Raw genomic sequence first — 14,254 nt, 5'->3', positions numbered from 1 at the left:
GTTAAATGCCTTCATAAATCGAAAATTATTCAGTTGTATATTTCATCCATTTTTATAAATATATAAACAATAAAAGGGATTAAATGTGATAAAAAATCATGCAAACAGAAAATGTTTGATCTCTTTTCCACATTTCTTTGTTCCCACAAGATCCCAGAGGTGACTAACCAAGGGTGATGACGGTATCAGTGGCAGCAGATTAATTTAGGAAACACAGCAATATGTTCACAATGTTTTCTGCCAAGCAGAGAATTTAAGCATCTTTGCCTTTTCTGACATTTTTTCTGTTTTTCTCTGATTGACCAGCTATATGTACTCCATCAGGGGGTCGCTGGTCTCCAGCACAACTATTTTGGGGGTCACTGGTTGAAAGTTTGGTAACTCCTGGTCTAGGGTATCACAGAACTGCTACTGTTTTCTGATGGATTGTGAGTAAGCTTTATTTTGCATTTTTCTTTGGGACTGTGTAAGAAGTGAAATTAAGAAGTGAGATTAAATTTAGGTTTAAGTTTCAGATGGGGGATTCAATTACAATCAAACAAAACAAGCAATCTGACCAAGATATCCTCTCTTCAAGTATCTCTGATAAATCAAATCCTCCCCTCTACAGTCCTTGTTCATGTCTTCATTAACTATATGAGAAACATTTAAAACAGAGATATAGGGAAAAATACAAATTTTCATTAGCAGAAAGACTTTCTTCGGTATGAGTGGGAGGTTGGTGGTGGCACAATGTCCCACTGCTCAAACTGTGTTTAAAAGATCCGTCTTCTTGTGTACAAAACAAAAACAAACTTTAAAGTACAAACTCCTGTTACTCCCTCAGAGAGCTCTGTGATGAAAAAGGAACCAGGAGCTAAAGATGTCTCCCACAACTCTTCATCATCATAAAAGAAGTCGTGAAATGAAGAGCACATCACAGGTTGATGACACATAACATGGTGGGATTATCCAAGAGGGGGATTTTCCTTCCAGCTCCTCTCCGAGGGGAAATGACAGCACACGACTCACTCGGGGAAACGGGAGAAATACAGCATATTTGCAGAGGAGCCTGTAATACAATCTCCACGGTTACAGAGTCATCCTCAGCTTGAGTGCGTGCTGTGTAATTTTATCTGCAGTATTTCCTGAGGTGGCACATTCTGTCTGCCGAGGCTGGGGACCTGTTAGGGAGAGCGGGTGATGAACAAGACCAGAGGAATCCAGAGGGAAACAGCTCTGATGATTCTGCCAGTTCCTCCCGCTTCTGCACGCTCTTTCTAACCAAACACTAGCTTTTTGTAATGCTCCACAGCTCACTGCGTTTGATAATCCCCACAGACAGTGCACATGCTAAACTATTACATTCTGCATGCCTCGACAAATGCTAATAAGTCAATATCATCTGAGCTGAGTTTTTATGATGGAAAACAGCACCTCTGGCATCTGTGTGCAGAGTGCTTGATGATTTATTACAGGATGTAGCACTGAGAGCAACTAAATAACAGCGTGCCTGTCAACCTCCTTATGAAGTGGTAACCCTGCAGGTCCTTATTTTTTATGTGGCACCCATCTTCGCTGATAAGAAGTCATCACTGTGAAAATATCAAGCAGTCTGGGGTGGCTGGAGTCAGGAGCAGTCAGTGTATCATTTCGGTTTCTCCTCCACATGCAGGAGCTTTTATAGCATCAAAAAGATGCAGTCTTCGTTAGAAGCTCCAGCGAGGTTAGAATAACCGACCAGATGAAAAGAGCTTCAGCTTCCCGTCGCTGTTACATGTAAAAAGTAGAGTAATGCAGCGTTGACCTTGTACAGAATGATGTTGGATGAAGAGATAGTGAATCATCAATAAAAATAACATCAGTCCAACTCCTTGCCAGCCAGTTTTATTTCTTGTATTAGCTGTTGAATTCAGAACAAAGCGGGGGCACTAGCAAGGCATGCTGGGAACTCTCCAAACTTCTGTATCAGTGCTGTAAGGCATCAGGAAAAGCAAAAAGAGTGTATTTTTGGAGAAAATCTCATCACATTGGCTTACATCTTGTGGTAGAAATACGTTCTTAACCTCAAATCATTATTTCTTAGCCTCTATCATCTGATTGGATAAAGTGCATTTTACACTTCTTCTTGCTTCTGTTGTACGTTGCTTTGGACAAAAGCGTCTGCTAAATGAATGAGGCTGGACAGTTCGAAGGTTTGTCTTGCTTGTTACATAGACTGTAAAAACAGGACATCATCTCGCTCGGTCACCACAAAAACTGCTCCCCCTAGTGGCTGGCTGCAGTGTTGGTCAAAAAAATCTGTCTCCCCACCCATTCCAGTGGGCTGCGGTCAAACTTTAAAAAATTGATACGACTCATAGAAATGTCTCTCACATCTTATTGTTGTTGGGATTTAAAGATATCATTTAGCTGCCTTGTGTTCAAATCCTCTTTTTTCTGAAAGGTTTTATTTCATTAGATATTAGAGGTTAAAAACGATGTTTTACCTCACGTTTAATGACAATTGACAGCTGCTGTTCTTGTGTATTTTTTTGGGGGGGGGATTGTTAAACATGTCGGGTGAAAGAGCCAAGATGAGATTTGACTCCCAAAAGAAAATAATAATTATTATTTTTGCCACCCGGCTCCACTCAGATTCTCTCATAGTGTCTACTGCGCAGACTCTGGCTGCACAACGTCTGCGCCTCTGAAGGGGTAATTTTGGCTTCAAAACTGTACAATGATAAATGGTGGAGCCACGCTGTCCAGCCAATATACAGTCTATGGCTTATTTCACCAGCAAAACCAGTGACATCTTGAAAAGTGTGCAAGCAAAATATAACATGATTAACCTAACCCACCACCTTGAGACTCATTGTGTCAAAGAAAACAAAGAGTTAAAACATAAATGGTAGTGAGAACATTGTTGGATATGTTACAAAAAACTGTCCAGTGATGGTTTGAAATGTAAAAAAATAAGGTTTTAGAAGTAACCATTTGGGTGAGCAAACCCTGCAAGTAATGGGAAATGAGGGATACAACTACCGGGCTGAACACTGAGTTCACCATCACGCAAATGTTTTCTTACACAGCTCTGTCTGAACTCCACAAGAAAGTGTGAAAACAATGAAGAGAGAGTGAAGAGATGGAACAGGGATATCTGGGGCGCTGATGTTTGCCTGTCATCACTCTAAAGCCTGACAGTACACTGGTTAAACAGGAGTCAGGCACCATACAGTACAATGCTTCAAGCTGAAAATCTCCACAGATCACACGCAGTTGCATCTTTAAAGGGGACATATCATGCTTGTTTCTCCTTTTCACTATGCCAGACGAGGATGCTTGTAAAGCATTTCTGCCCTCAGTACAAGTCATTTAGTTCTTTCATTGCCCCACAATAGCGTTCTCAATATCCTCATTTTAGGCCATTCTGAAGATCTCGTTGAAACGCTCCGTTTCTAGAATGACCTCCAGTAACCTCGCAACGTCACAGCCCTTTGTGCTCTGATTGGTCAGTTCTATCAGAGGGGCGGAGGGGGTAGAGCCAGGGGGCGGTTTTTGCAGCATGACAGTATTTACAAAATCGCCACATTGAATGGAGCAGACCGAGCGAGTTTGCTGTTTGCCAAAACGTCACCGTAAGGCATTGATAGCACTAATAAAATGGCAGAGTGTAGGATACGTCCTTTTGTATTGGACCCCGAGTCAGACCCGGACAGTTCTGCAGCTCAGGAGGAAGAAAATCCACCTCGACACAGATCATCTCAGGACACTTCAGTGTGGTGAGTCAAACCGGTACTGTAACATGTATAGTTTTTGCGTGGAAATATAGGCAGACTTCACCAATAAACTATTTCTATAACAGAGCTCCATCCTGCTCCTTCACTTTTCTCTGTCTGTTTTATCCATCATGCTGAAAGTGTAGTCTAAAGATCGCCTCTACCGTCAGTCCGTCACTATGTTATTACCGCCGTTATACTCGGCTCTTGTTGGGTGTATCCCTCGGTGGCGGTTGTGTGACTAACTGACACCACAGAGGAGGAGCTGCTTTATCAGATTACTCCAATAAAAAGATGGGATCCTCGTGTCGTCACGACGGTCGAAATCTCGAAGCCAAATGTCAATGACCTATTTTCAGAGGCATCAAATCTCGTTCTAGGATATCAGAAAAAATACAATATCTCATTTTTTGAAAATTCAGGGGGTGAAAGGTCTTGTTTTCAACTTTATTATTTTATATGTAAGTATTAAATCACGGATCAGCGTGATATGTCCCCTTTAAGTTAAATAAGGTTTGTTTGCACTGTTGTGTGACATGGGTGTAATTAAAAGAGGGTGGGGGTACTCTCCTTTCTTATTTCACATGTACAGTCATTATAACAGTGTATTGTTGTCCCATGGTAGGAAAGATGTCTGAGTGAAACACCCTGTGTGCAAAGGAAGTGGTGCTTTCATGTATTTAGTTTTTAGGATAATAAACAATGCTGCTGAATGAGCAAAGAAAATAATGACACCAGCTAAAAAATCAAAGCTCATTAGTAAAATCAGTAATGACTATTTTCATTATTGATTATTTTTGATAATATTTTCTCAGCTAATTGATTAACTATAAGCACACAGCCCTGCTATAATTCAACAGAGCCCAGGGTGACACCAGCAGTATTAAATCATGCAGATGGAAAACAGATAAAAAGCTGCACAGTCTCACATGTGTGAAGCTGGAGCCAGAGAATGATAAGTGAATAAAAGACCTCAGTGATTTATCAGAGCTCAACTGTTATTTTTACACTGCTTAAGTAACAATTCATCAACCAATCATTGTACCCCGCACTGCTCTGAGTGACTGATGATGTTTTAAAACTCCACAACAGCGCTCAGAAGTGAGTGTGCAGCACCAAAGATGGAGAAATAAATCCAGAGAAGGAGTAAATAATAGATGACCACTTGAGCAGCTCCATCAGGACAAAGTAAAAGCGGATCTACCTCTTGGCGCTGGTGGAGAGCTTGGCAGCGGTCTTGCTGGAGATCTTGGCCTCCTTCTTTTTGGGCTGGGTCTGATCCCGCTGCTCGGGGCCCGGCTGCTCCTGTGGAGCCGCCTCCCTCTGCTCGGCGTCCGAGCTGCCCCCACTCGTGTTGGGGCTGTCGTCCGGCCTCGGCTGCACCTCACTGGACATGCTGACACTGCAGGTACACAAACAAGAAACCCCCACATGGTGTTACACATTCAGACTGAACTGACATTATTTATATGTTGTTCTCACAAATCTGATAGAAAAATCCTGCAAAATTCACAGAGGTTACAACTCCTAATAAATAAGTTATAGCTTTGACACAAAGAGTTAGCGTTCACAGAGCTGGATAAAGTCTCAGGTGCGGTCTTAAGTCTTTTATACTCATAAGAAAGTCTGAGTTTGATATTTGTCTTAAAAACTTAATGTCAAGAGGAAACTTTGGTGCATAGTTTCAGATTTGCTTTAGGTTTAAAACATCAGAAAAAGTGGAAAATGCTCTGCGCAAATACTGAGTGCTATCTTTAGCTTCAGTAACAGCTGAAACCCCGAAGATCCTCATTCTACAAAGATGTCAAACACAGGATAATAAGCCTATCTGAATTTAATGAGTTTGAAAAAACAGGGGGGGTGGGGGGGTCTCTTTTTGCTCAAAGGGTAATTTTAGCATTATTAAACCTGTTCCTTATTTTCTTATCAAGAGTGTTAATGGCTCAAAAGGTACAAAAACATTTTGGAATTGTTCCTGTCATAAAAACAACTTTAATGGCAGCAATTTCATCCTCAGGGGCAAATGTGCCCAATCAGAGCAGATCCTCTAAAAGTGCTTCTTTTCCACTAACAGACTCAGAGTTTTATTGTGATGACAACATCACTAAAATTATCCCCACAGGGACAGACCTTTCTGTTAAAGAGGTAGATGCTCTTTAAAGCATAAACATCCTTTACACTGCTTTCACCAAAACGACACAGAGCAAACAGGCTGTTAGTCTGACACTACTCTCGACACTTTCTGCAGCACAAGTGAGGAAGCATCCCAGCTGAACAGTAGATGTCTGCTCTTAAAACACTTGATTCTGATTGGTCAAAGCATGTGTGTATTATGTTGACTGCACTAGGGGCTTAGTTTGTCTCAGTTTGTGTTGTTTCCTTTGGCTAAAACTGAGACAGGCCCCCAAATCATACGATCACACTTTCTGGTACTCTTCTGCTTTTCTGCCAGGCATACCGATCTGACTTTAGAAGGTAGAGCTAGAAACACTGCAGTCTGTTGATTGGTCGAAAGAATCGTCACTTCCCGTGTAACAGCTGTAATAAAAAAACAAAACAAAACACATAACCCTGCCATGTTTAGCCCGTTTTCCACCAAGTGGTTCAGCACAGGATGCATTTTACAGCGTTTCTACTGACTAGTCTTGAGACAGATCTCCAAATATCCGAGACAAGCCGTCCCACTTTTTGGGACCCTGGGGGTGACAGACTAATGCGGCATTCCATTTGTACTCTGAACTGGGAAGTCTGGAGCGGGAATGATGTCATCTCTGAGTTTAGAGTTCCAGTTGCCAAGTCGCAAAATTTTGCTGTAACAGCATAAACATCGAAATTTACTATATATCGCTGATTCATTGCGACAAACACTAGACAGAAATCCTAAAATAAAAAGAATATGTAGCTTAATTATTGTTTACCCCTGAACTCGAAATTTCCTACTGGGAACTCAGGGATGGTGTGGGTGGTCTGACTTATAAGTCGGAAATTTCTCGTCACGGCACACAGCCTCTGAATAAAAACTTGATTTGTAGCAAAGAGCCACGTGCCAATTACTGAATGTCTCCCATATTTGCTCTGTTTGCATATTTCTTCTTTGTTGGATTTAGTAGCGGGGTACACTGTGTTGCCCTGCTATGGCATCACGCTATTTTGTAACTGATTCAGCGCCCGGCTAACATGCTGCCTACCAATAGGGGGCACAGTTAGCTATGGCAATGCAAACAGGAAATGACTTTACCAATATTTGGTTACATTGTGCTTTATTTTGACTTGTTTTTTGAGCTTATTCCTTTGTCAAAACCCACAACTTGGGTGATTTTTTTGGTAGCTAAAAGCAACGCCAGGGAAAACTTGATCCCAAATGCAATATGAAGTAAATCTGTAAAAAAGGAGACTGTTACGTTGGCCCTTTGCCTGTTGACACTGTGGTAAAAACAGTGGTCTCAGCTTGACCAACCAAGCAGTTCGGGTTGGTTTAGTATGGTTTGGGACAATTTGGTACAGTTAAGCCTGATCCCATTTGCGTTTACACAGCAAACTGTGCCCTCTTGTGGTAGGCGACGTGTAAGCCGGATGCCGGAAGCCGCAGCTGTTAAACAATAGCGTGACGCCGTAGCAGCTTACCCCGCTATCAAATCCAACAAAGAAGAAAAAATGCTACACAATAAACAAAGAGCACGGATGGAAGACATGCAGCATTTCGTCCTCTCTGTGATTGTCATGTAGCTCTCTGTTATGAAGTGCAATCCAGCTTTGTTTCAGAGAAGTCTGTGTGCCGACAAGAGAAATGCAGCCGCTATTGGGGTAAGTGACGATTCTTTTGACCAATCAACAGTCTGCAGTGTGTTGCTCCACCTTCCGAGAGCGGATCGGTTCAGTCTGGCACCCATACGAAAGGGTCCCAAAAAAGTAGGTCGGCTCGTCTCGGTTTTTAGGGATCTGTCCCGGGATGAGTCAGTGGAAACGCCGCAAAAAGCGCGCCATACCGAGACGAACCGAACCGGTCTGCTTGGTGGAAACGCGGCTATAGAGTGAGGAAATGATGACAGTTGATAGGCTCAGATGTGAAAGCAGCCCGAGGAGCTACTGGACCCCAACCATCAGAAAAGAGGGGCAACATCCTGTTATGCAATGCAGACAACAGCTGCAGAGCTGGTGATTTAGTCTAAAACCACAATCTGTAAAAAACGATAAAGAAAGATCATTTCTAAGAGCTCTATGTGCATGGATTGTTGGACTAAGAATAATATTAAATTCACCGTAGAAACAGCCCGTAAAATAAAACCGCCCATTCTCACACTGCAGCCGATCACTGGAGCCTCACATGTTGTGTTAAACGCATGGAGCCACATTATGCTTTGTTTATGGGAGCGCTCGAGGCCACAGCGATTCTTGGGAAGGCTGTTGAATGTATAAAGCGTGTAATTGGTGCAGACGTTTACTCTGCAGGCTTAGGAGGATCACTGCTCTGCTCTGAGTAAATAGAGACATATATACACACGTACTGTACAGTACGGGGAACAGAGAGGCTCACAGTCTGGGCTGTTTTGGGGGGAGACTGAAATAAAACAGTTAATAAAGAAAATGGAAAATATCACAAGACTCCATTCTTGGACAGTAAAAATGTCATGGTGAAAAATTGATGGTTTTAATTTGTCTTGCATACAGAGCATCTGTGTTCTCAGTGTTTTGATTTCTGACTTATACAATTTCAGTCATTCAGCATCTGTGTGTGAGAGAGTATTAAGCTTGGGTGATGTTTTTCTGTCTTTAGAAACTCGATTAAGGTCACAGAGTCTGTTTTGAAATGTTATTCATTAGGAGAATTTTACACTGCTTTTAATATTACTTTGTCTTTTCAAGAATGTGTTTAATTAAATACATTGCCCCGAAATGCTGATGGCAAATTTTCACAGATTCCTAAGCCTAGACGATCCAATCTCTGAGCACACAACACGTCCAACCTTGAAGCAGACGGGCTACAGCAGCAGAGAACCACACCGGATGACCCTGCCGTCAGCTCAGAACAGGAAACTAAGGCTACAATTCACACGGGCTCACCAAACCTGGTCCATAGAAGACTGAAAAACATTGTCTGGTCTGATGAGTCTGGATTTCTGCTCCATATTCAGATGGTAGGCTCAGGATTTGAAATAAACAGCATAAAAAGCATGAATCCATTCTGACTGGGATCAACGCTTCAGGCTGTTGCTGCTGGTGTAATGTGAAGGAGATTTTCTTGGCTCACTTTGGGCCCCTTAGTACCAACTGAGCATGTTTTAGAGTCCACACCCTACCTGAGTATCATTGCTGACCATGTCCATTCCTTTATGAGCACAGTGTACCCATCTTCTGATGGATACTTCCAGCAGGATAACGCTCCATGTCACAGAGCTCATATCATCTCAAACTGGTTTCTTGAACATAACAATGAATCTAATAGGACTCCTTTGGGGTGTGCTGGAACAAGAGATTCTCATCATGGGTGTTCAGCCCACGAGTCTGCACAACTGTGTGATGCTATCATGTCAATTTTCATCTCAGTGGAATGTGTCCAGCACCTTGTTGAATCTATGCTACCAAGAGTTAAGTGAGCTCTGAAGATAAAGGGGGTCCCACTCTGTAATAACAAGGGGTACCTCACACTGCAACCGGTGAGCATAATGCATATTAGGCCCTGTTTACAGGACAACGTTTTATCTGAAAACGCTGTGAAAACACAGTGAAAAAATCTGTGTTAACACGGAAATGCTGATGGAATGAAAACGCTGTAGTGAGCATGCCAGGCCTGTAGGTGGTGCTGTAACAGTCTTGTCCAGAAGCCACTTTTAGAAGATCTCCATCGAAGTAGAGTTGAGCTGGTCATCTGGTGTATTGGGGAATACTTAGTTAAAAAGTGGAGCAACAGATGCACATTTTGCACAACACGGTAGTTCGCGACGGTTTCGGTGTAACAACAGTACTGTTGTCCTGTTGGATGAGCAAACGCGAGGCGGAGTGTGACGTCAGCGTTTCCACTGAAAACGCCAGCTTACTGTTTACACGGCAACAATGTTGGGAGCGTTTCAGAAAAATCCCACTCTGGAGGCCGTTTTTAAAAGTTTGCGTTTTGGGTTGGCGAGGCTGAAACGCAACAATTTTTTGCGTTTCGCCCTAAAACCGTTGTCGTATAAACGACCCCTTAGTTTGACGTATTATGATTGTTCAGGGAAGGGTGTGCACGCTGCCATTCTTGGCCTTCCTCACATCAAGTATTGATGATCTCTCATCTTTCTTTTATAGTCACTTCAATTCGTCTTTGTGTGAGCTGAACATTTCTGAATATCAAAACATGAAAGTGCATCAATGGTCCTGAGGGCAGTGAGTTAAAACTGACCCCTTTTAATGAAATCTGTAGTGTTTTCTGGGGATGAGGACTTCATCTCCCAAAAGCATCACCCCCCACTGTGATACCTTGTTGTTAAGCCAATGAATAAATACAGATTTTCTCTTTTAAACTACTTTTCCTTTTCAGATTTTTGGGGGATGCAGAGGGGTGAGGTTATTATTAATTTGTAGGGGTGTAACGGTACACAAAAATCACGGTTCTGTACGTACCTTGGTTTTAGGGTCACGGTTTGGTACATTTTCAGTACAGTATGGAACAACGCAAAACTATTTGCTTGTTTAACATGTTTATTAAACCAAAAACTTGCCATTATACAGCGAGGGGGGAGGCTCTTTAAGCTCCGGTTGGTCGTTAGCAGCAGCCATGATGCACAATTCAGACACAAGCTCCTGTGGCTACGGAAGCTCTTTGATATTCATCTTCTGATTGGCTCACCGTGAGACGTCCCGTCCACATGATATGCACATGATCACTAAGTACGAATCACAGACCACTTTCCTCATGAATATTAAAATGCCTTTCCTGCTCATCCAATCATAGACCAGTACTCATGTAAATATTAAAGAGCCATGTGCAGCGGCTAACGTAAACTTACTGTACTCGTTCGAATACAGCACTGTACCGAACCGAACGGCCTTATGGAGCGGTTCAGCACGGATACATGTACCGTTACACCCCTATTAATTTGTATTAAAGTCAAATTATTATCTGCACAATGTGTTCATAGTCATTTAGCTTTGTTAGCTGGCAAAGTCCTGGTTGTAGAGTTTCTCTATCTAAAACTGTAAGTGGTACCTTCATGATGTTGAATTCAACCTTGAGTTGTTCTTATCCTAGAGCAAGATAAGGTATTGTAAGATTATGATGTACTTTGAGACAAGACCTATAAAACTAGTCTTCAAGGTAGCCTCTCTTATTTTAACACCACCTTTAAAATGTATCAATCAAATACAGAAAAAGACTTCTCATACTCACACATGAAGTCAATAGAGATAGCAGTCCCGCTCTATATTGGTTATTCTGTATCAGTGCAGCGCTCTATATTCTGAGCCACAGAGGGTAAAAGGGAAAATTCAGGGCTCACATCTTTTAGCACTCATCGTCAGAATCAGCCGAGTTGAACGCCTGCTGGTCTGAAGCCTCCAGTCTCAATAATGAAAAGACACCTACAAGGTCATGTTCACTAAATCCAATCCCTCCATCTATCTCTCCATCTGTGTGTGTGACTGAATGTGTGCGTGTGTGTGTGAGCCTCAAGGTGAATGCCTCTATTTACATTCCTTGCTCCTCACTGAAAAATGTATGATACAGCTGAATAAGTGTGCAGACACTTTTCTCTTCTACATGCTGTGGAGCTGAAACGACGGTCACATTGGACAGAAGTGCACACGGATTGTTCGATAAACACGACAGCAGCCTTGGCACGCTGACTCGGCTCCTGACATTTGACAAACAGTCCTCTGCACACAGGCTATCTGATTCAATTAGACACATTTGGTGGTGAGATAATTAAAGGGATTATAAGGGTAAGGATGAAATAGAGGGGAGAGGGCGTCGTTTTAAAGGTTAAAACATGCAAACACTTCAGTAAATTCAGCCTTTGGAGGGAAAAACTTTCAACATGTGGTAAATGATGTGTTTCCAGGACAAAAGCTTTGAAAGCAAAAGTTGCAGACAGAGCGGGAGATCCAAGAGACTAGGCAGGTTTTTCCCCCTTTCAGGTGTGAAACTGTCAAAACAGCTCAACCAGAACTATCAACACAGACAGATTTTAGACTGTATTACTCAGAATTTTTACAGAAAACCCCTACAGACCAGGGGATCAGCTGTAAAAACAGATATCCTCTCTAAAGGATAAACTTGTTCTCATATCACACGGTTATGTCAGGATTTTTTTTTACAGCAGAATCAGAATCTGGATTTTATCAGGATTGTTTTTCATGATCTTTTTAAGCCTATTCCCACCTGCAAACAACGTTTTTAGTCCCAAACATTTTTATCATTTGCGTCTTTTCTGCACCATTTCATAAGTTTAATCTAGCCTTGTGTCCTCAAGTGTGCTTTTTTAACCCTGGATGTTTACAAAGCACATTTTCACACATTCATTTAAAGACATCAGTTGAAAGAGTTGTTGAGTTTCTGCAGAATGTAAAGAGCTTCAGCTTTATACAAGTAGTCTATGCATAGTCCAGATGTAGTTTAGTGAGATGTTACCAGATAGACTTTGGTTTGGTTTGTGACCTTGGCAGAAAATGTAAATGTAAAAATAGTTTCAAGCATGATTCATTTCAGTGACATGATTAATACTTTGTAAGATGAAAGCTGGGGGTCTTGTGAAAATAGACCTCAACTGGACCCCAGGCGGGACGTAAAAATTTAGAGATAAGTGTAAAAATGCACCAAGTTCTTTTGACGCGGTAATCCAGGAGACTCCTCCCTTGTTCCAGTGTGTTGTAATCTTAACTGTTTTTTGGTGTTGGTAAAACTGAAATACTTCATGAAACCTCAGATTTTACCTCACAACTTTTTTTTTCCAGGCTGCTGCAGTGCCGTCTGCAATGGGGACTGTCCTGTACTAAGTCAGAATACAACATAGCACATACGCCAAATCCAAAGAAAGTTGTAAGACGATAGTAAGTCGATTTAAAGTCCACATCACTTCCATTGGACATCCTTAAGGTGAGTTAGATTAGCTCTGAAACAGAAGGCAGAGTGCCTGAAATGTCAATGCAGTCAGTGAGCACATACCTGCATGTTCTCTGCCAATACAGTCAGACACAACACCAGTCTTCAAATGTGTAAACAAGATTACTTTCAATGATTTTTACTGTGTGGGCTAAAAACAATGTCGTTGACTGAGCCGACTCCAAAAGGTGGCCTCAATAAGAAGCTTGGGTCACAGTTTTTAATGTTAAAATGTCAAATCCTCATTTTGTTTTAAATTCATAAAACAGTATTTAGCATCGTTTGGGTCTATACCTCTTCTTCTATTTTGAGGTTCTATTTTGCTTGTCTTTCTGTATATTTTTTGTAAGTCATATTTGAGTGTTCATCGCTGTTACACATTATTTATGTGTTCTTACTAAAGTTGTATTTAATGCTGTTTTGTGGTGTTTAAACTGAAACAATGTAAACTTACAATACAAAATCTAAAAAGTTTAAAAATTGGACGTACATGTTTGGTGCAATAGGTGAGCACAGAATGGAGCTGTGATTGATTATGGATTTTAAAGCCCTTCAACGGCATCGATGTAAAGAATCAACATGCAGTAAAAGTGAGCAGTTTTTAATAGATTGTCATTTAAGATGTTTTCCTGGAAACGCTAGTTTAGTGCGGTTATAGGCATAAGGGATGGTAGTTTAAGAGCACCGGGGGCACTCACCGCCCCGGATCCCCGGTTTCGGCGGGGGGTTAACGGCAAGACAGCTTCGGTTTCCTGGTTTAGATGTACGGAGATGAATCTAAACGAATCAGCGACTGGATATGGGGTCCCTCCTGTTCGGAGGTTTCACACTGACCACCGGTAATTGTGCCCCAGCACAAAAGACAGAATGGATGCCCCCCTCTCTTCCCCAACCGCCACCGCCCCCTCCCTCCACAAGATAACGTAATTAACCTGCGTTACACGCAGTAAGTTGGATTTTTGGAGAAGAATGGGGCAGACTCACCTGTACAAGCAGGCTGGACGCTCGGCAGTAGGAGAAATGTGAGATAATGTCCACTGTTTAGTTGGTAATCCGTCACGCTGTTTGTCCGCTGCTTTGACTGCTGCTAGAGAAACCTACGACCGTTAGACTAACTGGAGTTACATGCAGTGTTTCCGGTTGGGGTGGGCAAAATAAAAGCCCTTTTTAAAAAGGCGAGTGATGTCACACTTTGATAATGAATACTTTATCTTTCATCTAAGTTGTTACTTACATCCATTACTTCTACGCAGATAAAATGAAAATGCGAGCTTAAATCACTCATTATTACTGAAAAAATTTCACTCACGTTTGTAACACCAGCAGCTAAACGTAGCAACTCACTTTGTAAAACGAGGAATCTTGAAGTGTTAAGATGAATTTCTGATTACATGTCATTATTTGTTTTCAATACTATTAACTGTTTTTTGTTTTTGGTTTT

At 41.8% G+C, this 14,254-nt stretch overlaps 1 protein-coding gene across 1 annotated transcript in view; it reads right to left on the bottom strand.

The window, feature by feature from the left end:
* The window catches only part of LOC141803395 (ubiquitin-conjugating enzyme E2 E2-like), a 91,185-nt gene extending 77,301 nt beyond the window's left edge, over positions 1-13,884 (bottom strand). The window contains exons 1-2 of the mRNA XM_074687389.1: positions 13,798-13,884; positions 4,945-5,142 (exon numbers count right to left, since the gene is read on the bottom strand). Coding sequence (XP_074543490.1) covers positions 4,945-5,135 — 191 coding nt within the window. The 5' untranslated portion in view covers positions 5,136-5,142; positions 13,798-13,884. The remainder of the gene's footprint in view (positions 1-4,944; positions 5,143-13,797) is intronic.
* Positions 13,885-14,254: the final 370 nt, after the last annotated feature.

The sequence above is a fragment of the Halichoeres trimaculatus genome, unplaced genomic scaffold, assembly GCF_033239565.1.
Source record: "Halichoeres trimaculatus isolate MK-OKI-2021-1 unplaced genomic scaffold, fHalTri1.1 fHalTri1_scaffold_14, whole genome shotgun sequence".
Classification (NCBI taxonomy): Eukaryota; Metazoa; Chordata; class Actinopteri; order Labriformes; family Labridae; genus Halichoeres; species Halichoeres trimaculatus.
Note: the sequence above shows the minus strand (reverse complement) of the source record. Positions and strands in the feature narration are given on the sequence as shown.